General features: G+C 41.0%; 1 protein-coding gene across 1 annotated transcript in view; it reads right to left on the bottom strand.

Annotated features, from left to right (window-relative positions):
* Positions 1-27,929, bottom strand: part of CCNB3 (cyclin B3) — a 76,054-nt gene that overhangs the window by 14,917 nt on the left and 33,208 nt on the right. Inside the window, exons 4-7 of the mRNA XM_059679021.1 lie at positions 25,579-25,709; positions 14,187-16,620; positions 13,255-13,350; positions 11,950-12,042 (exon numbers count right to left, since the gene is read on the bottom strand). Of these exons, the coding sequence (XP_059535004.1) occupies positions 11,950-12,042; positions 13,255-13,350; positions 14,187-16,620; positions 25,579-25,709 (2,754 nt within the window). The remainder of the gene's footprint in view (positions 1-11,949; positions 12,043-13,254; positions 13,351-14,186; positions 16,621-25,578; positions 25,710-27,929) is intronic.

Raw genomic sequence — 27,929 nt, 5'->3', positions numbered from 1 at the left:
CTTTATTGTTGAAAGTATTACATATATCCCCCTTTTTCCCCCATTGACCCTTTCTAGTTTGCCCCTGTCCTCTGTCCCAGGCCTTCACCGCCCTATTCAGGGCCAAATTTTTTTAAAGAAAAAGATATACATTTATCCATGAGATGGTTCTTTTTTTAAAATATATTTTTATTGATTTCAGAGAGGAAGGGAGAGGGAGAGAGAGATAGAAACACCAATGATGAGAGAGAATCATTGATTGGCTGCCTCCTGAGTGCCCCCCACTGGGGATCAAGCCCACAACCCAGGCATGTGCCCTTGACTGGTATCGAACCCGGGACCCTTCAGTCCACAGGCCAATGCTCTATCCACTGAGCCAAACCAGCCAGGGCTATGAGCTGGTTCTTTGACCACAGGACTGAACAAAACTTTTATGAGGAAAAAGAGTGTACATGCAACATTTTGAATGAGAAAAATAATTACAAAGGATAATAACAGAATACCATATACAATCTATGATAATAACTGTGAAACTATCCATTAAATGAATGATTTTAAAGGGAAATATAAACTACAAAAATGACTCAAGATTAGGAATAAAACCTTAGTAGGCCAATAACCATCAATGTTATTAGAAAATGTTATCAAAAAATGACACACACAAATAGCATCATGTATCAATGGGCTCATGGGTAAGCTCTTCTAGAAAAATAAACTTAGTAGTGTAGAAAAATTTCCCTAATTATATTAATAAGATAGAGCAATCCTTGTGCTAAACTTAATAAAAAATAGTACCCTCTACCACACTTATAAAGAAATCTTATTTGTGAATATAGAAGCAAAAATTCTAAATAAAAATATAAGCACATCAAATCCAAGAGCAACCTAAATAAACTGTGACTAAGTTCAGAAAAGTAGATGAATATGAAATAAATTTTAAAAATCAACTGCTTTTCCCATACACTAGCAATAAATTTAAAAATTAAAGGAAAAAGGTATCACTCATAACAATAAAAAAACTTCCCCAGTACCCAAGAAAATAAAAACTTTTTAAGTCAATGAGACCAATATGAAGAGAATCTTTAAAATTTTAAAATTGTAAAATAACAACTGGTAACTAAACAAACACAACCTAACTGGCTTGGAAAGTTCAAGATTGTCAAATCTGTGAATTCTCCCTGAATTAATCCCAATGGACTATTTTTGAAGAGTTGAAAAAATTATTCTGTAGCTCATCTTGAAGAATTTAATGTGTAAGAGCCATAAATATACTGTAAAATATAAGTAAAGGGGCAGTAAATGTCTTTCAAAGCTGTAACAACAAAAACAGCATACTACTGATGTTAGACTAGACAAACATAAACAAACCCACCTACATCTGATTAAAGATGTCATTTCAAACCAGTGGATGATTAAAACAAATAAATGGTATTAGAATAACTAGATAATCATTGGAGTGAGGTGTATAGATGCTGATATCAAACCAAAATAAATTCCAGGTAAAGATGTAAATGTGAACACGAAGCTATAAATGTTCTATTAAAAAATTCAAAGAAATCTTTATTTACTAGTAATTACCACTAGAGAAGACTTCCTAAGCAAGAAAGAAATTTTAAAAACTTGAAGGAAAGAATAGACCTGACTACTTAAATGCCAATGCTCCTATACATAAACCTAAATTAACATATTAAAATTTTTCAGTTGGCAGATGGCAAAAAAATATAACACCCTATCCTATGTTGGTAAGATTATGAGAAAACAATCACTTTCATTGAGTACTGGTAAAAGCACAAACAGGCATGACTCTTCTGAAGGACAGCTGCCTAATATGTACAAAAATTTGTAATGTGCATTGTTTTGATCTAATACTTCTATTCCTAGTAATTTATTCCAGAAAAATAATAGTACGGTTATGAACAATGCAAGTGTATGCATGTTCACTACAGCGATATTTCTAAGAGAAAATTTTGGAAATAAACTAAATGTCTAATAGGAGGTTGGGTAAATAATGACAGCTGAAGAACAGAATACTATACAGTCAACAAAACGAATGCAGAAATATGTCAATTTTACTAGAAGATGTTCACAATTACATGAACATTGTTACAGGAGAAAAAATGCAAGTCACAAAACACTATAAAGAGGACATAACAATCCTAAATGTGTATGTTCCTAACAACAGATTTTCAAAATACACAAAGCAAAAAATGACAAAACTGAAAAGAGAAATAGAAAAGTTCACAATTATAGTTGAAAAATTCAGTACTTCTCTTTTAGTAACATAATTAGTACACAGAAAATCAGCCAAGATAATGCATAAATTAATAACAACATCAATCAACTGGATCCAACTGACGTAGAACACTCCATCCAACAGCTCATGGATTATTCCCAAAGGCAGACCATATTCTGGGTAATAAACCTTTTAAAATTGTTAATGAATTAAAATCATACGTAGTGTTTTCTTTTACCATAATGGAGTTAAGATAGAAATAGATAGCCGAAACCGGTTTGGCTCAGTGGATAGAGCGTCGGCTTGCGGACTGAAGGGTCCCAGGTTCGATTCTGGTCAAGGGCATGTACCTGGGTTGCGGGCACATCCCCAGTAGGAGATGTGCAGGAGGCAGCTGATCGATGTTTCTCTCTCATCGATGTTTCTAACTCTCTATCTCTCTCCCTTCCTCTCTGTAAAAAATCAATAAAATATATTAAAACAAAAAAGAAATAGATAACAGAAAAAAAAATGGTGAAGACTCAAAACACTTGTAAGTTAACACGTTTAGCACCAAGCCTGTTTTGTCTTCCTTTCCGTTTAGCCCACGATATCCAATTTTACCGATATGCTGGTGGCACCAGTGACTGACGAGGTCCAGATGGAAAGTATAGTGTCAGTCACAGGTGACTGACAAAGCGCTTAACGTGTTAAACAACAGACTTCTAAATAGTGCAAGAATCAATAAAAAGGAAGTCTCCCCAAATTTGTAACATGCAGCGAAAGCAGTGCTTATGGAAAAATTTGTAGCAGTAAATGTTTATATTAGGAAAAAAGAAAGTTCTGATATTAATAATCTAAGCTTCTACCTTAAGCTATGAGAAAAAGCCCAGACTGTGTGGCTCAGTGGTTGAGTATCAACATATGAACCAGGAGGTCACTAATTCTAGTCAGGGCACATGCCCAGGTTGCGGGCTCAATTCCCAGTGTGGGGCGTGCCGAAGGCAGCCGATCAATGATTCTCTCTCATTGATGTTTCTATCTCTCTCTCCCTCTCCTTTCCTCTCTAAAATCAATAAAAAATATTTTTAAAAAAGCAAATAAGAGCAAATTAAGCCCAAAGCATGAAGAAATGAAACTATAAAAATTAGAGCAGATATCATAACAACTGAAAATAGAAAAACTATAGAGAAAATGAATGAAACCAAAACCTGGTTCTTTGGGGAGTGGAAATCAATAAAATTGATAAGCTTCTAACAAGACTGATTAACTAAAAGATAGAAAAACAAATCACCAAGTATCAGGAATGAAAGAGTAAGTAATACAGGGAATACTATAAACAACTCTTTGCACATAAATTCAACAACTTAAGATGAAACAGACCAATTATTTGAAAACTACAAACTACCAAAAGTCATCTAAATGACATAAATAACTTTAATAATCTTAAAACTATTAAAGAAATTATATTTTTAGTTAAAGTTGTTTGGTGAAAAGAAAAATACTTCAGACTCAGATGATTTCACTTGCAAATTCTATAAACATTTAAAGAATAAATAACATCCACTCTATACACTTCTTCCTGAAATAGAAGAAAGGGGGGATAGTTTCCCAAATTATTGTATGAAGCCAGAATCATTCTCATACCAAAAAAATAGACAAAGACAGTACAAATAAAAAATTGAAAAAAGAACACTATGGACCTACAGGCCAACATCCATCAGAATTATAGATCATCAACAAAAATCTTCAACAAAATACTAGCAAATAAAACCTAGCAGTATATAAAAAGAGTAACATAACAGGGCCAAGTAGTGTTTACCCTAGGAATATGAGGTTGATTTAATATTGAAAATCAGTCAATGTAATCTATCATATTAATAGTATAAAACAAATCTTATCAATAGATCCAAGAAAAAAATATAACATTCATTTATGATAAATATACATCAGCAAACTAGGAATGGAAGGTAACTTTCTCAACCTGAACAAGGGTATCTACAAAAACTCTCAAGTTAAGATCATACTAGTGGTGAAAGACTAACTGCTTTCTTCCTCAGTTTAGGAAGAATGGCAAGGTTGTGCACTCTTACTGCTTCTATTAAACATCATAATGGAAGTCCTACGCAGTGCAATAAAACATGAAAATGAAATTAAATGCACGAAGATTGGAAAAAATAAAACTGTTTACATTTACAAATGACAACTATCTATGTGGATAACATCAAGAAATCTAAAAAAACTAAAAATCAATAAGTGAGTTTTAGCGAGGTCGCAAAATATGAATTCAAGGTCAAAACACAAATATCAGTATTTCATAACAGCAGTATAAATCTGAAAACCTAAATTTTAGAAAAATACCATTTACAATAGCTCCAAGAAAATAAAATATAAATAAGGTATAAACCTAACAAGACAAGTACAGGATCTATATGGTAAAAAAAAATAATAACTAAATAATTAAGATATATAATACATTCATGGGTTGAAAGATTCAACATAGAAAGTATGTCAATCATTTTTAACTCCACCTATAGATGTGTGTTAGGGGTCCTCAAGACCACATTCCTAGGAGGACTACCAGGACTCAGTATATAATCATATTCATGGCTATGATTTATTATAGCAAAAGTTAACAAGCAAAATTAGCAAAGGGGAAAAAAGCATGGGCAAAGTTTGACAAAAAACAAAAGCAAGTTTCTAAGAGTCCTGTCTCAGTAGAGTAGTTTAGGATGCACTTAATTCCTCTGGTAATGAGATGTGACAATACATGTAAAGTATTGTCTACAGGGAAACTCATTAATGACTCAGTGCCTAAGATTTTATTGGGAGCTGGTCACGTAAACACTCTGTGCTTAGCATGTACCAAATTCCCGTCTCCCAGAAGGAAAGCAGGTATTCAGAATAAACCACATTGTTTGCACAGAGTTCAAGTACAGTTATCATTAAGGGAGGGTTTTATAGCAGTGCAGGGAACTGTTTACTAGTCAAGTTCCCAGATGCCAGCCAAGGGCCAACTTTGCAAACAGGCCTGTCTAAGGATAGCAGTACTAGGCCCATTATGTTAACCCTTTTCTGGACAAAATGTAACTCAATTCCAATCAAACTCAGCAGGACTTTTTTGTAGATATAAACAAACTGATTCTAAAATTTATAGAAAGGCAAAGGAATTAGAATAGCTGAAACAATTTTGGGAGAAAAAGAAGAGAGTTGAAAGAATCATGCTACCTAGTTTTAAGAATTACTATGAAACTGCAGAAATAAAGATAGTGTAATATTGGCAAAGGGATACAGAGATAATGGGATAGAAGAGAGTATAGAAATAAGTATAAAATTAGACCCACACAAATAAGGCCAATTGATTTTTGGCCAAAGCACAAAACAATTTAATGAAGAAAGTATATTTTTCCACAAATGGTGTTAGAATAATTAGACATTCATATGCAAAAAAATGTACTTTGACTTCAAAATCTTCATACCTTAATACAAAAATTAACTCAGAAGGGGTTACAGATTCAATGTTAAAACTATGAAACTCTTAGATAAAATATAGGAGAAAATATTCATGACCTAGGTTTAGTCAAAGAGTTCTTAGACATAACACAAAAGACACGATCTAAAAAGAAAACACTTTAGAGAGATTAAAAATGGCGGCAGAATAGGAGGATGCTGCATGGTCATGCTCCCAGGAACAAGCTGGAATTACAACTAAAATACTAGAAGGCTTCCTGAATAATCAATGGAAAACTCACAGGAGAGAAACCTGATACCCAAGGACCGAAGGTGGAGCCAGCATAGAGACTGGTAAGAGGGGCAGAGACGTGACCCACAGAGGGGAACTGAAGTCCCAGAGAGATATCTCAGCCACTGGTGGGGGTTGGGGGAGGTGCCAATGAGAATTCTGGGATCTAATCCCAGAGCTGGGCTCCCCAACAGAGAGCACCAAACTGAGGAAGGTATCCACATAACATCAAGCTGTGAAAAGCAGTGGGGTGCTGTCTGCCAGGGAGTGACAGCTAAAAGTTCAGGCACCCTCTTAAAGGGCCAAGGCACAAACATTCCCTGTGGAGCCACCCACCTTGTTCTCTGGCAGAGGGAGGGTGAAGTGGACTGGAGCTGTGAGAGCAGAAGCCAGCACTGGGGACTCGGGGGACAGAGCTCAGAAGGCAGACACCCCAAGTCTCCTGGGCTCAGTTATTCCCTCACACAGCCACACAGACATCTGCCTTGCCTGGGGGGATAGACATCTGCCTTGCCTGGGGGGACAGACATCTGCCTTGCCTGGGGGAAGACAGTTGACACACCCTATTGGAAAACACCTTGCCCTGAGGCTGCTTAAGAGATTAAAAGTAACAATTCGAAGGAGTAGCAGCTGCTTGTGTACCCTGCCCAAATCCAAGGAACAGCAGCCTCCTGATCACCACACCCTCTGTCTGAGGAACAGCAGCTGTGTGTGAAGCCTCCCTCTACCAGCCAGAGAAGCCACCACAACTGTGAACAGCACCCACCAGAGGAGCTGCTACCAATTGAGGAGCAGCTGCTACCACAACCGCCCGAGGAGCAACCTCAGCCCGAGGAGCCACTGCCACCCAAGGAGCAGCCACTGAACGACTCAACATCTAGATATGGCGGTACGATCAAACATGGGTAGACAAAGAAACCCCCAAAGGAAAGAAAAGGAGGACTTGCCAGAAAAGCAGCTAAGTGATACAGAGGCATGCAAAATGACAGAAAAAGAATCCAGATTAAGGGTCCTAGAGTGCATAAACCGGATGGTGGAAGAAATCAACAACTTATGCAAGAAGCAAGAAGAAACAGATGAAAAAATCAATAAATTATGTAAGAACCAAGAAGAAATGAAGAGTGATATAGTTGCGATAAAAAATACAATTGAAAGTTTCAACAGTAGACTAGGAGAAGCGGAGGACCGAATTAGCGAATTAGAAGACAGGGAAAGAAAACACACACAAACTGAACAGCAATTGGAGAAAAAAATTAAAAGACAGAAGGAGAGCCTAAGGGAGCAATGGGACAACATGAAACGAAACAACATACGAATAATAGGGGTGCCAGAAAAACAGAAAGAGGAACAAGGGTTAGAAAACCTATTTGAAGAAATAATATCAGAAAACTTCCCTGAGGTGGGGAAGAAAAAAAATCACACAAGCACAGAGAGTCACAAACAAGGTGAACCCGAAAAGACCCACACCAAGACACATCATAATTACCATGGCAAATGTTCAGAACAAAGAGAAAATCTTAAAGGCTGCAAGAGAGAGAACGAACATTACATTCAAGGGATCTCCCATTAGATTATCCAAAGAATGGACAGAAATTTACAAAGTGATGCAAAGCAAAGGACTGAATCCAAGAATACTCTATCCAGCAAGGCTATCATTCAAAATTGAAGGGGAAATAAGAAGCTTCACAGACAAAAAAAAAAACAAAAAAAAAGGCTAACGGAGTTTATCACCACCAAGTCAGCAATGCAAGAAATGCTAAAGGGAGTGGTGTACAAAGAAGAAATAAAAAGCTCAGAAAGAAAACAGCCACACACAAAAAAGAAATGGCTACAAACAAGTACCTTTCAATAATAACTTTAAACGTAAACGGACTAAATGCTCCAACCAAAAGACATCAAATGGCTGAATGGATAAAAAAACATGACCCATACATTTACTGTCTACAAGAGACCCACTTCAGAAGAAGGGACTCACACAGACTGAAAGTAAAGGGATGGAAAAATATCTTTCAGGAAAATGGAAATGAAAAAAAAAAGCTGGGGTAGCAATACTTATATCGGACAACATAGACCTCAAAGTGAAGGCCATAACAAGAGATAAGGAAGGCCACGTCATAATACTAAAGGGATCAATACAATAAGAAGATATAACCCTGATAAACATATATGCACCCAATGCAGGAGCACCCAAATACATTAAAAAAACTCCAGGAAGATATCAAAGGAGAGATCGACAACAATACAATCATAGTATGGGACTTTAATACACCACTGACAGCACTGGATAAGTCCTCTAGACAAACAATCAGCAAAGATACAGCAATCCTAAATGACTCACTAGATCAGATGGACTTAATTGACATCTACAGAACACTTCACCCCAAAGCCATGGAATATACATTCTTCTCAAGGGCTCATGGGACATATTCAAAAATAGACCACATATTGGGTCACAAACAAAGTCTCCCCAAATTCAAGAAGACTGAAATCATACCAAGCATCTTCTCAGACCACAATGGCATAATATTAAAAATAAACTACAATAAAAACAACCCAAAATACTCAAACACTTGGAAGCTGAATAGCATGTTATTAAATATTGATTGGGTTACCAATGAGATCAAAGAAGAAATTAAAAACATCCTGGAAACTAATGACAAAGAAAACACAACAATCCAAAACCTATGTGACACAATGAAAGCAATCCTGAGAGTGAAGTTTATAGCTCTACAGGCCTATCTCAAAAAACAAGAAAAAATGATAGTAAATCATTTAACTATACAACTCAAAGAATTAGAAAGAGAGCAACAAGAAACTGTGGTACATCTACACGATGGAATACTATGCTGCTCTAAAAAGGAAGGAACTCTTACCATTTGCAACGTCATGGATGGAACTGGAGAGCATTATGCTAAGTGAAATAAGCCAGTCAATGAAGGAAAAATACCACATGATCTCACTCATTCATGGATAATAGAGACCATTATAAAGTTTTGAACAGTAATAGATACAGAGGCAGAGCTGCCTCAAACAGATTGTCAAACTGCAGCGGGAAGGCCAGGGAGGGTTGGGGGGCAGGAGGGAGGGAGGTAAGAGATCAACCTAAGGACTTGTATGCATGCATATAAGCATAACCAATGGACATAAGACACTGGGGGATAGGGGAGGCTAGGGGACTGTCAAGGGCGGGGGGGGGGGAAAAGGACACATATGTAATACCCTTTGTAATACTTTAAGCAATAAAAAAAAGAAAAATATATTCCAAATTTTGTTAGTTGTATAATGGTTATGTTTAAATTATTAACACCTAAGAAATTGGGTGAAGGGTACATATAATATGCTGTAGTATTTTATAGTTTTTTTTTACATGTATGAGATTATTTGAAATTAAAATATTAAAAAATTAAAAATTAATAAAATATTAATTGAAATGTATCTGCATTACATGAAAAAAAAATAAGGAACTCTTACCATTTGCAACAGCATGGATGGAACTGGAGAGCATTATGCTAAGTGAAACAAGCCAGTCAATGAATGAAAAACACCACATGATCTCGCTCACTCATTGGTAATAAAGACCATTATAAACTTATGAACAAAAATAGATACAGAGGCAGAGCTGCCGCAAACAGACTGTCAAACTACAGCAGGAAAGCCAGGGAGGGTTGAGGGGCGGGAGGTGGGGTGGGTAAGAGATCAACCGAAGGACTTGTATGAATGCATATAAGCATAACCAATGGACATAAGACACTGGGGGGAAGGGGAGGCTGGGGGATTGTTAAGGGCAGGAAAAAAAGGAGACACATGTAATACCCGTTGTAATACTTTAAGCAATAAAAAAAAGAAAAATAAATAAATAAATAAATAAATACTTAAAAAAACGGACTTTATTTAAATTAAAAACATATAATATTCATGAAATTAAAAAGTTATAAAGGTGGAGAATAAATTAGGAGTCTCTAGAGACAAGAAGGTGAGAGGAGGGAGTTGGCTATAGTTATAAAAGGGAAACATGAGGGATCCTTATAGTGATGAAATAATTCTGTATTGGTGGTGGTAGTGCTTACAAAATTCACATGTGTGATAAAATTATATAGAGCACACACACACACGAGTACATATAAAACCGATGAAATTTAAATAAGGCTTGTGAAACCTTGATTGTGACACTATACTACATTTGTGCAAAATGTTATCATTGAGAAAAAGGTAAAAGGTACACAGGACCTCTCTATACTATTTTTGCAAGTTATTATAAATCTATTATTTTAAACGTAAAAATTTCATAGAACTACATACCAAAATACTCAACTGTGATTCTCAATCAAAAAGATGTACATTAGCATCACTTGCAGAGCTTTATAAAAATAAATGTACCTGGGCCACACCCCCACAATTCCAATTTGATAAGTCTAGGATGGGACCTGGGTATCTGTGATTCTGTGATCTGCACACTAAAGATCCATCCCTATGGATTACCACTACTTTAAAAGTGGAGGGTAAGAAATACACACATTAACAGTGGTTGTGGGATCATAGGTCATTGTAATTTCCTACCCTGCTATAATAAATGTGAAGTTTTGTACAATAAAAGTAACAAAAGCTGTTATAAAAAAGATTCAGTTCATCATTCTAGCTGGTAGATATATTTTATTTCTGTTATCCATTTATTATTCCCTATCCCTACTCCCAATTTCAATTACCCATGAATTTGATGAGTAGATCTTCTTTGTTCTCTGTTCTCATTTACATCACCAATAAAAAAAAGTTTGATCAAAGTCTGCTGGAAGTCCACTAGAAATCTTGTTGTAGCTTGGTAATGATCAATAATCTTTGGGATTAATTTTATTTATTTAAGATCTCTCCAAATTTTACTCTTATCTAATTTATTACTCTCCATCATTTCCATAAGATAATAGACATTTTCATGCTTTGTTGATGTCCAATCTCCCACCTTTCCCCAGTCGGTCACTCCAAAGTGAGCCTGAACCATTTCTCTGGCACTTAAAGGATATTAAACTATATTAACTTTTCTCCCTAATTATACAGGAACACTATGCCTTATATTTCTGTGCAAACTCCATAGCAATCCATTCGATTCCATTCATTCAACAAATATTTATTGACACCCTTCTATGTGCCAGGTATTATTCTAGGCTACCTTTCCTTAGTGTAAAATGATAATTAAATATTCACTGTAGTATTCCCTTACCAACCAACTCTGGACAAACAGCTACCCGCCATGTTTGGTGCTACACTGTCCTTCCTATTATCCATCCTACCCAAACTTGAAGGACTTTGCCACTGACCCCTATCAAAATCACTAGATATACTTTTACAAGATTTTAAGAAGAATTAAACTACCATACCATCAGTTTCTTTTTTTATATATAAATAATCTCTTCTTCCATTTGTTTCTCCAGTATCTAATTTATAACGTTCTTATAGTATTTGGTATATTTTATTATGTATGTACTTATTTGTGTGCATGTCTTACCTTGACCGAGCTTATATAATAAAAGGCTAATATGCAAATTGACCAAATGGTAGAACAACTGGTCGCTATGATGTGCACTGACCACCAGAGGGCAGACACTCAATGCCAGAACTGCCCCCTGGTGGTCAGTGCACTCCCACAGGGGGAGTGCTGCTCAGCCAGAAGCCAGGCTCATAGCTGAGGAGCCCAGCAGCGGTGGTGGGAGCCTTTCCCACCGCCATGGCAGCGCTAAGGATGTCTGACTGACAGCTTAGGCCTGTTCCCCTGAGGGCTCCTGGACTGCGAGAGGGCGAAGGCTGGGCTGAGGGAGCTCCCCCCGCCGCCCCCCCCCCCGCTCCAAGTGCACAAATTTCGTGCACTGGGCCTCTAGTATATCATAAGCTTTCCAAAGGCAGGAACCATGGCTTATTCAGCTCTGTAGACCCAGTACATTTTTACCATGTCTGGAACCTGGCATTGCTAAATGAATAATTGATAAACAGAATAGCAGTTCCTTAAAGCAGGAGTTGCCAGGCTCACCTGTATTTTCACCAACCAGTTCACAAGAGAGGCCCTCATGTCACTGTTGATCTCAGTCTGACTTCTCATGTAATTTTTAAGTCTGAACTTTTCCTGGTGGCAATAAGAAAGAAATGTTAATAAACTATTCTTATAGTTCAAAAATTGTATCTGAGGAAAAAATATTTGCAACTAATATCTCAGAAAAAAATATAACTTAACATAATTAACTTCTTCACTATTTAACTCATTTTCAGCTGGTATCTGATAAAGGCAGATCAAAGTATACTTTCCCAGTTCTTTGAAAAAGGGACACACATGATATTCAAGTGTCACAGTGGATACTGAGGAATCCAGGGGGAAGACAGGCAGAAACATATCTATGATTAGATGAATATCAAAAAGGTTCTGCCTCCTTTTTGAAATTCAACCTAAAAGCACAATACCATTCTATGTAGAGCAATGCTTCTCAAACTTTAACATGCATATATACCACTTGGAGGATCTTTAAAATTCACAATCTATTTAGAAGGTCTGGGGTGGGTCTAGGTTTTTGCATTTCTAACAAAATCCCAAGTGAAACCTATAGTGCTAAGCTAAGGCCCACACTTTTGGCATAGCAAAGTTTTCTCTTACTTCCTCTAAGGTATACTAGAAAAAATGTAGGCTCTAGAGTCAGTTAATCAAAAGCTATGTCTCTAGTGAAAATAAGAGTTATTCATCCTCCCTCTCAGGCATGGCCTGCTAAAATTCTAGTTGGCACATAATCTTGGTCCCATCTGTTCTGTTGAAAGAGACAGGGAAAAATTGAAATTGATGAATATTAGTAGTAAAAGAGACTGGCAGATTTCAAAGGAGGAAGAAAATTTCACCAGGTTGGAAAGGTAAAACAAAGGGTATGATTTTATATATGATGCCAGAAACTTGCATAGAGAAAGGAAAAGATCTCTAATAGCAGCTACTCAGAGGAGACTACTTGACCATTTTTGTGTCTGAGACTGTCTCCTCAGCAATTAGAGGTGTAGGCTTATGTTCCTCTAGGTAATAATACTTCATTTCATATCCCAACTCTACCACATACTAGTTGTGTGACTATGGACAGTTTCCCCCATCTATAAAAAGGAGATAATAGTACCTACCATCATGAAATTAATGGGAGAATTAAACAAGATAATGTCTATAAATTCCTTAGCACAAAGTATAACTCATAGTAAGCTACCAGTAGATGCCAGTTGTTGCCCCCCTTTCAACTCATATTTGAAGGATGAAGTGATGAGGAAATGAGAACTAAAAATCATTCCTACCCCCCACCAGTCATCTACATACCTCTCTCGCCTTCATGTAGTTGAAGATATCCTTGGTGTATGCTAAGTTGAAATATGGATCATAATGGTCCCCATCAATCATCTCCAGTATTGTTATCTGATTGGAAATCATCAAAAAGTCATATTAGGAGAAAGATTCCAAGGAAGGCTTAGCATATGCACATATACAATGACTTCTTTCTTTCCACTGTCATCTTCTACTAAGGTTCTTCAAGCTTCATACATCCTGGACCATAACAGAGCACCCTTTCACCCTGCAATCCTCATGCTGCTGAGTGACCAAGATATGCTTAGTCCTCCTTGTACATGTCTGCTCTACCCTAGGAATCTGACACTATTTTTACAGGTAAGCTCAAGATTCTTCAGCAACACCGTTATTTTACTATTTTGTCTGTCATCTGTCTTCTTAGGTTCCTTGTCCCAAAGCTTTAATCTGGCCCAAATCATCTTCTTGGTAGCCTTTTCCACCATTCTACACCTTTATTCAGGTTGTTTTGCCTACAAGAGGGCTATTTCTCTTTCTATTTGCCAAATCTCATCCCTTTACCCTTTTAATTTACAACTTAAAGAGCATCTTCCTTAGGAGATGCCTCCGTGAACTTTACCCATCTTTGACTGAAGTCCATTTGAATTCAGATTGCAATTACTAAGAAAGGCAATTTCCCAAGAAGTAAATACTACTGCAAAGCCTATATATATTTATATACAGTATTACAGGCTCTTGTGGGTATTCCTAGAATAAACACTCTCTAATTGCTTAGGTGAATCACTATGCCAATCAGAAAGTCAAGAGGTTCTACAAGGCCAACTTGATTTACTATAGCTTATAATATATAGTTCAGTTTCTGTTTAAGAAAAAAAAATCTCTTTGCTAGCAGCTACCTCCAGGACAACAAAGAACATTTAATCTAATGTAAGAAGAGAGCAGAATACCTTCTTCTTTGATATATGGCGCCAATAGGAGAAACGTTTTTTGGAACTGGATTTACGAGCACTGTACTTCTTTTTGGTTTTATACTTGCCCAAACTAGTCATTTTGCCAAAGTTGGCCATGCCTGTTTGGGATTCAGGGGGAGAGTTGAACACATGTGAGCTGTTATTAACTTGGAGTGTTGATAAATCTTTAAGAAAAGTGTCTTCCTTTTGGGTGGGATTATCTTGCAAGGTCAATGGCTCCTCACAGGACAACTTCTTCTGAGCGGTAGATTTCTTATTCAACATCTTTAAATTGAATGAGTCATCAATGGTAGGCTTCCCCTGAAAAGTTAATTCTTCAATGATGAAGGGATCCTTCTCAATGCTGGGCTTCTGCTGCAAGGACAATTGCTTCTTCAAGAGGAACACATCCCCTTGAGCAGTGGACTTCTCCTTTAAAGATAATTGACTCTCCGTGCTTATTATTGCTTCAGTGGAGAGCTTCTTCTTCCGAATCAATGGTTTCTTCAAAAGGAAATCCTCTTCAGTGGTGCTTTTCTCCTGAAAAATCAACCGCTTCTTCAAGGAGTCCTCTTTGGTATCAGTGATATGCTTCTTCTTTAAAGATAACAGCGTCTTGTCAATTGCCTCCTCAGTTGAAGACTTCTTCCTAAATGGCCCTGGCTTCATAACAAAGAAATCCTTATCTTTGCCAATCATATTCTGCAAGTCCAACACTTCTTGGCAGATGGACATCATTATTTGAGTGGTGTACTTTTTCTTATTTAAAGATAATGGCTCCTTGCTGGAGATTGCCTCATTTGTGGTATGTTTCTTCCTAAAGGAAACTGGCTCCATAAGAAATTCATCTTTGCTGTGAATATTCTCCTGCAATGCCCGAGGCTTCTTCAAGAGGGCTACCTCCCCCTGAGTGGTGTGCTTCTCTGGCAACATAGATGATTCCTTGAAGAGGAACTCCTCCTCAGTGGTAGGCTTCTTTTTAAAGGACAATGGCTCCTTAATGAGTGACTTCTCTTCAGAAATGGCCTGCAATACTAGTGGCTTCTTCAAGCAGGATAGCTTATCTTCAGTGGTACGTCTCTTTGCAAACACTAGCACCTCATTGGGGGTCGCCTTCTCAATGGTACGCTTCTTCTTAAAAACCAAAGGCTCCTTTAAAAGTGACTCCTCTTCAGTTGGATTCTTTTGCAAGGCCAAGGGCTTCTTTAAGACAGACATGTCCCCCTCAGTGGTATGCTTCTCTTGCAACAGAAATGGCTCTTGGAAAAGGAACTCCTTAGTGGTAGACTTATTCTCAAAAGGAAATGGTTCCTTATTGAGAAACTTCTCTCTGGAGGTGGCCTTCTGCAATATTAGTGGCTTTCTCTTATAAGACACCTTCTCCTGAGTGGTATACTTATTTAAAGTTAACAGTCTCTCAGTGGTGGTAGACTCCTCAGTTTTAGGTTTCTTCCTAAAGTCCATTGGTTCCATAAAAGTGTCCTTTGCAATGTTATTGTCCAGTGAGGTCATTTCCTTCACACAGCCGAACTGCTTAGTGGTAGACTTATTTTCAACAGGAAATGGTTCCTCATTGAGCAACTTCTCTCTGGAGGTGGCCTTCTGCAATATTAGTGGCTTTCTCTTATAAGACACCTTCTCCTGAGTGGTACACTTATTTAAAGTTAATAGCCTCTCGGTGCTGGTAGACTCCTCAGTTTTAGGTTTCTTCCTAAAGTCCATTGGCTCCACAAAAGAATCCTCTTCAATGTTATTGTCCAGTGAGGTCATTTTCTTCACACAGCAGAACTGCTTAGTGGTAGACTTATTTTCAAAAGGAAATGGTTCCTCATTGAGCAACTTCTCTCTGGAGGTGGCCTTCTGCAACATTAGTGGCTTTCTCTTATAAGACACCTTCTCCTGAGTGGTATACTTATTTAAAGTTAACAGTCTCTCAGTGGTGGTAGACTCCTCAGTTTTAGGTTTCTTCCTAAAGTCCATTGGTTCCATAAAAGTGTCCTTTGCAATGTTATTGTCCAGTGAGGTCATTTCCTTCACACAGCAGAATTGCTTCTCTTGACTTATATACAACTTCGTGGAGGATAATGTCCTCTTAGCAAAAGTTGCCTCTCCAGTTTCATGCTTATTCCCAAAAGTCACTGGCTCTGAAACAAACTCAAAATCACTCTCAGTCTCCTCCAGCAAGGATAGTGGCTCCAAAAATTCAGATGTCTCATTCCAATTTATGTCCTTCTTTAAAGATAATGACCTCTTGATATGAGTTGTGTTCCTAGTAGTAGGTTTCTCTTTTAAAACTAATGGCTTTTTTAAAAGAGATGCCTCCTCAGTAGTGGGTGCTTTAGAGATGGTAGATATATTCAGAGTGGGTGGTTTCTCCACAAGGTTTAGTACCATTGTGGTAACTGCTGATGATGAGAGTTCCAATTTATATCTGTAAAGAAAACAATATCTGGGTAAGAAGAATGTAGTTCCTAGAATCTTTACCTACCACCTCATTTTGTTGCCAAATGTACTAAAGGTATGAAAGTGAAAAGGCCTTCAACTCCAGGAGACAGATTAGAGTGTAAAAATCAATGCGTACCATAGTGAATTAACTAAATAGCAGTTTATAGTTTCTATGACCTACATCCCCTCACTTTTCTGAAAAATTTCTCCTGAAATCCATGCTATACTTTTAGAATATATGATTTATTACCTTTATTTATATGTAAAGGCTTTCATTATAATACTTACCACATTGTATGAGTTATCTGCTTACATATCAGTCTCCCTCACTAGCTGCAATTATTTGTCTTTATATATCAGAACTAGGCATCTGGTAAAATTCAGGTTGAAATTAATATTTTTGAAAGCTTATGAGAGAGGATTTTAAGAGAGAAGTGTATAAGAGGCTCAAGAAGGGTTATAAGTAAAAGCTGGGCACTTAACGTTGGTGGTATCTAACCATAGTCCCTTTACCCTAGACTATTCACAAGGTATTTTCTCAGTGGACATGAAAAGACCAAAATAAGCATTGTTCGCATGTGTCAGATGCAAAGCTTTGTTTTGTATAGGATTTCATGTCCAATCAGAGTGAGTAACCTGGTGTAACTAAATCATTGGATGACTAGAAATCAGAATAAGAGAGAGGATTAAAAACAAATATAATCATCAGTCTGCACAAGAATAAGTACCGCCAAGAAACTATGTATCATATGATTCCATTTATCTGAAATACCAATAGACATATCCATAGAGGATATTCATAACAGAAAGTAGATTGGTGGTTGACTGGGGCTGAAAAGGGGTGGGTCTGGGAAGGGAAGGGTAGAAAGGAAGACTGAAAAGGGAAGGGACTGCTAATGGGTACGAGTTTCTTTTTTGGGGGGGGTACAGAATATTGGAAAAGTTCTAAAATTAGATAGTGGTGATGTGATGGCTATACAACTAACTCTATGAATATAATACCAAAAAACAATGAATTATTTTTAAAAAAGAAGTGCCAGCTGTATTAGTAGAAATTGACAAGCTGATTCTAAAATTTATATGGAATTTCAAGGAACCCAGAATAGCCAAAACAATCTTGAAAAAAAGGAACAAAGTTGGAGGCAATTTCAAAATGCCTTACAGAGCAACAATAACCAAGATAGCTGTGGTACTGATATAACTACAGATATGTAGATCAATGGAATAAAATTAAGAGTTCAGATATAAACACTTGCCTTAACAATCAATTTTGACATGGTTGTCAAGACAATTAAGTGGAGAAAGATTAGTCTATTTAAGAAAAAGGTGCTAGAACTGGATATCTACATGCAAAACAATTAATTTAGACCCCTAACATACACCACCAACAAAAATTAACTTTAAAAAGCCTAAGTTAAGAGCTAAAACTTTAAAACTCTTAAAAGAAAATCATAAAAATAAGCAAAGAAAAAAAAAGGTCATGGACATAGTATGGTGATTACCAGAGGAAAAGGGGGGTGGGGGAGGTAGAAGAGGGTAAAGGGGGATAAATAGTGATGGAAGGAGAATTGACTTGGGGTGGTTAACATACAGTACAATATATAAATGATGTATTATAGAACTGTACACGTGAAACAAAAAAATTCAATAATATTCTTTAAAAATAAAAATTTTAAGACGTAAATCTCTATAACCTTGGATTTGGCACTGGTTTCTTATTAAATATGACACCAAAAGCATAAGCAACAAAAGAAAAATATAAATTGAATTCTACAAAGTTAAAAATGTTTGTGCATCAAAGGACACCAACAGGAAAGTGAAAATACAACCCACAGAATGAATAAAAATATTTCCAAATCATTTATCTGATCAGGGACTTATATCTAGAGTATGCAAAGAACTCTTACAAATTCAATAATGAAAAGTTCAATGACTAAATTATAAAAAGGGGACAAAGGATCTGACTAGATATTCTTCCAAAGAAGATATGCAAGTGACCACTAAGCATATGAAAGATGTTGAATGTCAGAGAAATGCAATCTAAAGAAGGAGATACTACTTCACACCCACTAGGATGGCCATAATTTTTTTTAAAGAAAGAAGATAACAAGCGTTGACAGGGATATGGAGAATTAGAAACCCTCATATATTGCTTGTAGGATTGTAAAATAGTGCAACCACTGTAGAATACAGTTTCACAGTTCCTCAAAGAGTACAACATAGAATTGCCATTTGACCTAGCAATTATATTCCTAGGAATATACACAAAAGGATCCTATATAATAAAAGCCTAATATGCTAAGTGTCTGGTCATTCAGTCGTCTGTTCAATCAAAGCATAATATGCTAATGATATGCTAAGGCTGCTCAACCACTCGCTATGACATGCACTGACAACCAGGGGACTGACACTCTGACCAATAGGTTAGCTTGCTGCTGGGGTCCAGCTGATCAGGACTGGGTGAGATGGGCCAGACACACCCTGGAGCTCTCCTGTGGTCCCTCCCCGACTGGCCAACCTCCTGTATCCCATCCCTCCCTGGCCCTGATCATCCACCAGTGGGGTCCCTCAGCCTGGCCTGCACCCTCTCACAATCATCAATCCCTTGGGGGATGTTGGAGATACAGTTTCAGCCTGATCCTGCAGGCCAGGCTGAGGGACCCCACTGGTGCACGAATTCATGCACTGGGCCTTTAGTCTATCTACACTAATAAAAGAGAAAGATACAAATTAACCATCACTCCGCCACTCCGCTACACCTATAAGCCACACCCACAAGTCAATCAGGAGTGAGTATGCAAATTAACCCAACTAAGGTGGTGGCGGCCACGGAGCTGGAGCAAGCAAGAGGGTTGGGTTGTCCCAGGCAATGGAGGAAGCCAAGCTTCCCACCTGCCCTAACCAGCCCTGGGCTCTGCTCAAGGCTACAAAGTTTCAATTATAGAAGATAAATAAATCCCAGATACTTGCGTCCAGCCCACCCTGGCCTCCACTCAAGGAGGTGCTGAAAAAAAAAAAAGAAAAAAAGGAGAGGCTGGGAGCTTAGGTCGCTGGGGGCGTGGCCAGCCTGTAAATGGCCCTCAGCCCCTCACCCAGGCTGGCCAGGCACCCCAGTGGGACCCCCACCTTGATCCGGGACACCCTTCAGGGCAAACCAGCTGGCCCCGACCCGTGCACCAGGCCTCTATCCTATATAATAAAAGGGTAACATGCAAATTGACCCTAACTGGGAATGACTGGTCACTGACACATACTGACCACCAGGGAGCAGACGCATAATGCAGGGGGAGCTCTGCTCAGCCACAAGCCAGGCTGATGGCTGCCAGCACAGCGGTGGTGGCAGGAGCCTCTCCCGCCTCCTCAGCAGCACTAAGGATGTCCGACTGGAGCTTAGGCCTGCTCCTCGATGGCAAATAGACATCCCCCAAGAGCTTCAGGGCTGCCAGAGGAATGTCTGACTGCCAGCTTAGGCCTGATCCCCTGGGGATCCCAGCAGGTGGACATCCCCTGAGGGGTCCCAGACTGTGAGAGGGCACAGGCCGGGCTGAGGGACCCTCCCCCCCCCCCGAGTGCACAAATGTTTGTGCACTGGGCCTCTAGTCCTATCTAATAAAAGAGAAAAATGGTAATTGGCGTACGACGATACCCTTTTCATTGGCTAATCAGGGCTATATGCAAATTAACTGCCAACTAAGATTGGCAGTTAACTGCCAACATAGGCGCAATGCTGGGAGGCAAAAGGGGAAGGAGGGAAGAAGCTGCCTGCCGCTGACTGCAATCGGAAACCCAGGCGGCAGCCAAGAGCCAGAGAACCGAGCTGCCTTTGCTCGGAGAAGCCAGGCCTCCTTTGCCGGCTTCTGTGATAAGAGAACCTGGCCGCCTTTGCCGGCCCTGGGCCAGTAATGGGAGAAGCTGGGTGGGGCAGGGAAGAGGTGGATGTCTGCCTGGCTTCTCAGATCACTGATCACCAGTGATGGGAGAACACCCAGAGGCGGGGCCAGAGGCCAGGCTGCATAGCTGCCTGGGCTGGACCCCAGGGGCAACGCAGCCGGGCCCCAGAAGGAGACCCAGGGCCCAGGGCTGAGTTGCAGCTGTGGTACGCAATCCAGTGCCTGGGCTGAGGAGACCCAGAAGGAGACCCAGGCGACGGGGCTGTTTTTGCCGCTGGGGCACGCAATCCGGTGCCCAGGCTGAGGAGACCCAGGGCCCGGGGCACACCATCCGGTCCGGGGGCAATACAGCCAGGCCCCATAAGGAGACCCAGGCACCAGGGCTGTATCGCTGCTGGGGCACGCGATCCAGTACCTGGGCTGAGGAGACCCAGAAGGAGACCCAGGGGCCTTGCAAGAGGAGAGTCTCCATGGTCAGATGGTGTGGTGTCGGGACAGGAATAAAGACCCGAGGTGACTCAGATGCCTGGCCACAGGGTTAGACCAGCCAGCAGGGCCTTTCAGTTGGGACTGGGGTGGGGGTGGGGCGAGGGAGGCAAGCCGGAAATAGAGAACTACAACTCCCAGGAGGCTTAGCGGCCAGGGCCTGGGTGCCTGGCTGTGAAATCGGATGGGCTGTAGTTTCGCAAGCCACTTTAAACTAGAGGCTTGCAAGGTTGGAAGTTCTGCGTCGGGAGCCAGGGAGAAATGGAGCTGGAGCAGAGAGAGGGGTCCATGGCAGCTGTGGGCTTTGAGGAGTTCTCAGCACCTCCTGGCTGGGAGCTGGCGCTGCCTCCGCTGAAGGTGGTCACATCCTGGAGAGCGAGCTTGAGACCAAAGTGGAGTTGTGTCTGGGGGTCTGGGCAGCTCCAGCCTCCAGGAGCGAGACGAAGAGGAGGAGGCAGCCTGAGGCCAGCAAGGGCGGCGCCAACAGGAACTCAATCGCAGGAAGTACCAGGCGCTGGATCGGCGCTGCAGGGAGATCGAGCAGGCGAAGGAGCGGGTCCTGAACAGGCTCCATCAGGTATAGAGGATAACATGGAGACTCCAGCAGGAGCGGAGGTTCCTCATGAAGGTGCTGGACTCCTACGGTGACAACTACCGGGCCAGCCAGTTCACCATCTTACTGGAGGACGAGGGCAGCCAGGGCAGAGACGCCCCCAACCAGGCAACGCTGAGAACGAGCCTCCAGAGAAAGAGGGGCTGTCCCCGCCCAGGAGGACGCCAGCGCCCACAGAAGCCAGCAGCCCGGCCCCTGGCGAGGGGCCCAGCAGTTGGAAGAGGCGGCGAGTGCCATAGGAAGGGCACTGGGCAGGAGTCCCGCTGACTCCGGAGCTGGCCCCCGTGCAGATAAAGGTGGAGGAAGACTTTGGCTTCTAAGCCCTCGAGGCTCTGGACTTAAGTTGGGTTTCTCGGGGGCCAGACAAGCTGCTGCCCTACCCCACCCTAGCCAGCTCCCCCTTTGACTGACCCCCCAATAAATGGACCCGATGCAAAAAAAAAAAAAGCTTATAGAGGCATGTTTATAGGATCAAATAGTATAAATATAGATGTAACAGGACAATAAAAAGAGAACCTGGCTATGATGATAACCTGAATGCTGCCTCTGTGTCACTCCTTCTTTGGGAACCCCTGGACCTGCTGGGGCTGGACCCCAACATTCCTCTTCTTATAAGGACTTCAGTGAGATGGGCTAAGGGGTCCCACTGGAACTGCCACAATTTAATGTAATCCCCTCTTTAAAGATCTTATCTCCATATACAGGTACATTCTGAGGTTCTGGGGATTAGGATTTTAACATACATTTTGTTGATTACCCAAATCAGCCCTTAACAACCAGCATGTTTCAGAAAGTAGATTCCTACAGGGTTATTTACCAAACATTCAGAAGTATTTTTAAAAGAGCTAAGCCCCTCGCCCACCGTGTGGGCCCCTCCCAGCGAAGAGCGAAGGCCTGGGTTCCGGGCACCGGAGGAAAACTGGTGCCAGCAGCCAGGGGAAGGGGCCCCCAAGGGGCCCCAGATTGCGAGAGGGCACAGGGTGGGCTGAGGGACCCACCCGAGTGCACAAATTTTTGTGCACCGGGCCTCTAGTCCTATCTAATAAAAGAGAAAAATGGTAATTGGCGTACGACGATACCCTTTTCATTGGCTAATCAGGGCTATATGCAAATTAACTGCCAACTAAGTTTGGCAGTTAACTGCCAACAAGATGGCGGTTAATTTGCATATGTAGGCACAATGCAGGGAGGCGAAAGGGAAAGCAGGAAGAAGCCCCCTGCCACTGACAGTGATCGGAAACCCAGGGGGGAGCTAAGAGCTGGGGGGCAGGGCAAAGGCGGCCCTGGGGCCGCCTTTGCCCTGCCCCGCAGCCATGATCGGAGAATCAGGTGCCTTTTCCGCCCTGGCCAGTAATAGCAGGAAGTAGGGGTGGAGCCAGCGATGGGAGCTGGGCACGGTCGAAGCTGGCAGTCCCAGGAGCTAGGGGTCCCTTGCCTGGGCCTAAAGCGAAGCCCATGATCGCGGGGCCGCTGCAGCTGCGGGTCCCCACTGCCCGGGCCGGACGCCTAGGCCAGAGGCGTTAGGCCTGGGCAGGGGCGGAGCCTGCAACCGTGGGGAGCTGGGGGTCCCCTGCCCAGGCCTGACACCTCTGCCGGAGGCCTCAGGCCTGGTCAAGGGGCCGATCCGGTGATTGGTGATCGGAGGGTGATGAGGGTCAACTCCTCTGGCCGAGGCATCAGGCCTGGGTGGGGGGCTGAGCCGGGGATTGGAGGGATATGATGGTCCCCTTGCCCAGGCCTGAAGCCTGGGTCAGAGGCATCAGGCTTGGGCGGGGGGTGGAGCAAGCGATCAGAGGGAGATGGGGGTCCCCTGCCCAGGCATGATTCCTGGGCCAGAGGCCTCAGGCCTGGGCGGGGGCCAGAGCCATTGATCAGGGGGAGATGGGGGTCCCCTGTCCAAGCCTGACACCTCTGGCAGAGGCATCAGGCCTGGGCAAGGGGCCGATCCTGCGATTGGAGGGTGATGGGGGTCAACGCCTGAGTGCTCCCAGTATGTGAGAGGGGGCAGGCTGGGCTGAGGGACACCCCCCCCACACACACACACACCCAGTGCACGAATTTCGTGCACCGGGCCCCTAGTATATATATAAAAGCCTAAGTGACTGTTACAAATGAACAACTGGAACAACAGGTCGACCAGTTGCTATGATGCACACTGACCACTAGGGGGCAGACGCTCAACACAGAAGCTGCCCCCTGGTGGTCAGTGCACTCCCACAGGGGGAGCGCCACTCCGCCAGAAGCCAGAGTCATGGCTGATGAGCACAGCTACCATGACAGGAGCCTCTCCTAACACTGCGGCAGTGCTACCAAGCAGTAGTGGCAGGAGCAGTGGGCTGGGATGAGCATGAGCAGCGTGGTGCCGGCTCAGGCAGGTTCCTCCCTGGCCGTCTGCTGCTTGGTGCACTGCTACATCCCTCAGGGGATGTCTGACTGCCTGGCCTGGCCTGGCCTGCGAGCATCAGGCTAAACCAGCAGTAAGACATCCCCTGGAGGTCCCAGATTGCAAGAGGGAGCAGGCCAGGTTGAGGGACTTCCACCCCCCCCCCCCCCAAGCACGAATCCATGCACTGGAACTCTGGTTGAAAATAAGTGTTCAAACAAAAACTGGTATGTGAATGTTCATACGAGCACTATTCAGAATAACCAAATATCCACCAACTGATGAAAGGATAAACAAAATATGGTATATGCATCCATAGTATGGAATATTTGGCAATAAAAAAGGAATGAAGTACTCATACCTGCTACAACATGGCTGAACCTTGAAAACATTATGCTACATGAAAGAAGCTAGACACATAAGACCACAAATTATATAATTCCATTTATATGAAATGTCTAGAATAGGCAAATCTATAGAGATGGAAAATAGATTAGTAGTTGCTTAGAGCTCAGAAGGATGGCAGAATTGAGATATGATGGCTAAAGGCACAGGGTTTCTTTTGGGGCTGAGCGTAGATCTATGAACCAGGAGGTCATGGATCAATTCCTAGTTAGGTCACAAACCTGAGTTTTGGGCTGGATCCCCAGTAGGGGGTGTGCAGGAGGCAGCCAATCAATGATTCTCTGTCATCATTGATATTTTTATCTATCTCTCTCCCTTCCTCTCTGAAGTCAATAAAAATACATTTAAAAAAAATAAACCAAGTAGGGCTAACTGCTAATCTTCTGGTTTGACTGCTTTGAGTTGGGTAATTGACAAAGTGTCCTGTGGACCTGGCATGTTAATTTTCTTAATTTCCCCAACTTTTCCCCCTTACCATTTGGAACCCATGCTTAGCCCCATTATAGATATCTATCTAACCTATTTTATTCTTCCCTGATGAAGTAATTCCCACTGGAATGAGGAGAAGATATAGAAACGTCTCACTCCACTCTCTAACTCCTCTTCTAATAAAATTTTTCCTCAGGGTAAATCCTTTCTCTAATCCTAGATGGAAATACTTATACTTACCATATTTGCAGAACCTATGAACAGTTCCCTGTAACAGCTGGAAAACACATGTTTTTGGCCTAGGGAGACAGTAATCTCTCTCCAATAACAAGGGACAAACATCCCCTACAGCTTCTAATGAATAAGTGGACTAGCAAGCTATCAAAGAGCTGCTAAGAATCCTCTAAAAATTTAAGTTGCCCCAAACTCTCAAGTACAGAGAGTTCAAACAGGGACTGAATTACTAAAAGATAGAAAAGGTGAGCACAAGATCTTTCGGCAAATTCCCCAATGACAACAGCTTTTTCAATATGCAAATACCCCATGGAAAAGGAGGGAGAAAAGAGGCCTGTAACATTTTAGCAACCACAGCTGAGTCCACCTCAGCAACCAAAGTTAACGTAGTAATCACCAACATGGCTTATTAAACATGTTTTCAATGAGGACAAAAGGAAGTCAGAAGGATATCACACACTCTCCTTTACCATCTAAAACAATGCCATCTGTGTCACCTCTTACTTTTTTATTTTTATCCCATTGTTTCTGGCCAACTCAAGAGCAGGTGTGTTCTTGTTTATCTTCTTGGAAATGTTTTTAACAACCTCCTTATTGGCTTCCTTCTTGTGTTGGGCAGGAGGACTCTGAGAAGCCTACAAAAAATAGGGGAGAAAAGGCAGCAAAAAAATTGAGAGAACAATAAATTACCCAATAGGTGGCTCTTATAGGAAAGTCCTGACCCACATCCCCACCCTAGACACTTTGTTTGAGTGTTCGAGGAATAATCAAAATATCTCACAACCAGTATAGGACTGGTGTGGACGAATCACAGTGAAAGCTAGCAGAACAGTACAACTGGTAATTATTAGCTAAATAGCAGTCCTAAATCAAGCATGTCAAACTCACAGCCAGCAGGCCATATGCCTCATTTAAATGATTCTAAGAAATATAGAAAGTAGTTCTTATCTCCATGTTAGGCATACTGGCTGGCAAATTCTCCAAAAGATGTTTTGCTAATATCACATTCCACTTTCACCCCAGAAGATGTTCAGAGGTGGGGGAAGGCAATATAACTGGCTTTGCTGCCTGGGTATACTAAGGTCAACTAGGTTTTCAGGGTTGAGCTCTAACACAACACTACCTATGATACATTTATTCCATTTCATTGAAGGGATATTAAATATGGAACTCTGAGGAGTTCCACCCCATATTCTAATCATGACTAATTGTATTAAACATTAGGAGAGATCCCGAGTCTGCAAATAATGTCAGTAAAATTAAATTCATGTTATACCTTTAAAATGAAATACATTTAACCTAATTATAGTCTAAATAAATACCATTACCATACTAAAGAAAAAAAGAAGATAATATAAGAAAAGAAAAAACTAGCTTAAGTAAACACAACATTAGACTATATACCCTCAATATGTACACCATCAATCAGGATGGATTTGTGGAGTGGCAGGGAATATTGCCAACAAATATGGAACTCTTTTTAGTAGGTTTGTTTATTATGATGGTATATATGTAGTAATTTTGAAACTCCTTTAGAAATATTACAGTATTGAGTAAATGTGTTGATGTTCTTGGGAACCAGGATCCTTATTGTAGAAGAAGAAACATAAAAGCATGGATTGGGGAATAAAAGAAGGAATCCTGTTTATTAGAATGAGGGCTGTGTGAACATGATTTTCAAATATGCATATCTATATATACACCTGAATATCTATAATAATAGAAGAGTAATATGCTTATTAGACTGAACGTCCTTCTGGACGACCTTCTGGATGAAGCTTCAGTGGCAGGGGCCGAGGCAGAGGCGCCTGCTGCAGTGGGCAGGGGCCGAGCCCCTTGCATGAATTTTGTGCATCGGGCCTCTAGTATAGAATATGTGTGTATAGATCAGTGATGGCTAACCTTTTGAGCTTGGCGTGTCAGCATTTTGAAAAACCCTAACTTAACTCTGGTGCCGTGCCACATATAGAAATTTTTTGATATTTGCAACCATAGTAAAACAAAGACTTATATTTTTGATATTTATTTTATATATTTAAATGCCATTTAACAAAGAAAAATCAACCAAAAAAATGAGTTCGCGTGTCACCTATGACATATGTCATAGGTTCACCATCACTGGTATAGATATATGTATATGTATGTTTAGGTACATATATGCATGGATGTGTGTATACATGCAGATATTTCCTAGTTCTGTATATTGAAAAGTCAGAAAATTAGACACCCCAGTAACACACCTAGCACTGAGATCTTGATCTCTAGCACCATTCAAGAGCTAAGATAAAATAGAAACAAGATGAATCTGAACATCCTGTTATGCTGGAAAGAAACTGCTAAAAAAAAAAAAAAAAAAGGTATGAGAGTATGTCACAGTAGTCAGATTGAAGGGGACCCTACTGGCTAAATCTGGGACAGTTTCAGCACCAAAATACTTAAGCACAGACCCTTCAGCCAAGCCCACTGCTTCAGCCATAGGCCCTGCATGACTCAGTGCCTGGACCCTTTGGTGAGAGCTAAAATAGGAAGACAAAGCAACAACCCCCAAAGGAAAGCAAAGGAGGAATTGCCAGAAAAGGAACTAAATCAGCGGTTCTCAACCTGTGGGTCACGATCCCTTTGGGGGTCGAGCGACCCTTTCACAGGGGTCAACTAAGGCTATCGGAAAACACATATATAATTACATATTGTTTTGTGATTAATCAGTATGCTTTAATTATGTTCAATTTGTAACAATGAAATTGGGGGTCACCACAACGTGAGGAACTGTATTAAAGGGTCGCAGCATTAGGAAGGTTGAGAAACACTGAACTAAATGAAACAGAGGCATGCAATATGTCAGAAGAAGAATTCAG

Source organism: Myotis daubentonii, chromosome X, assembly GCF_963259705.1.
Source record: "Myotis daubentonii chromosome X, mMyoDau2.1, whole genome shotgun sequence".
NCBI classification, from domain to species: Eukaryota; Metazoa; Chordata; class Mammalia; order Chiroptera; family Vespertilionidae; genus Myotis; species Myotis daubentonii.
This window is presented reverse-complemented; position numbering and strand designations above follow the sequence as displayed.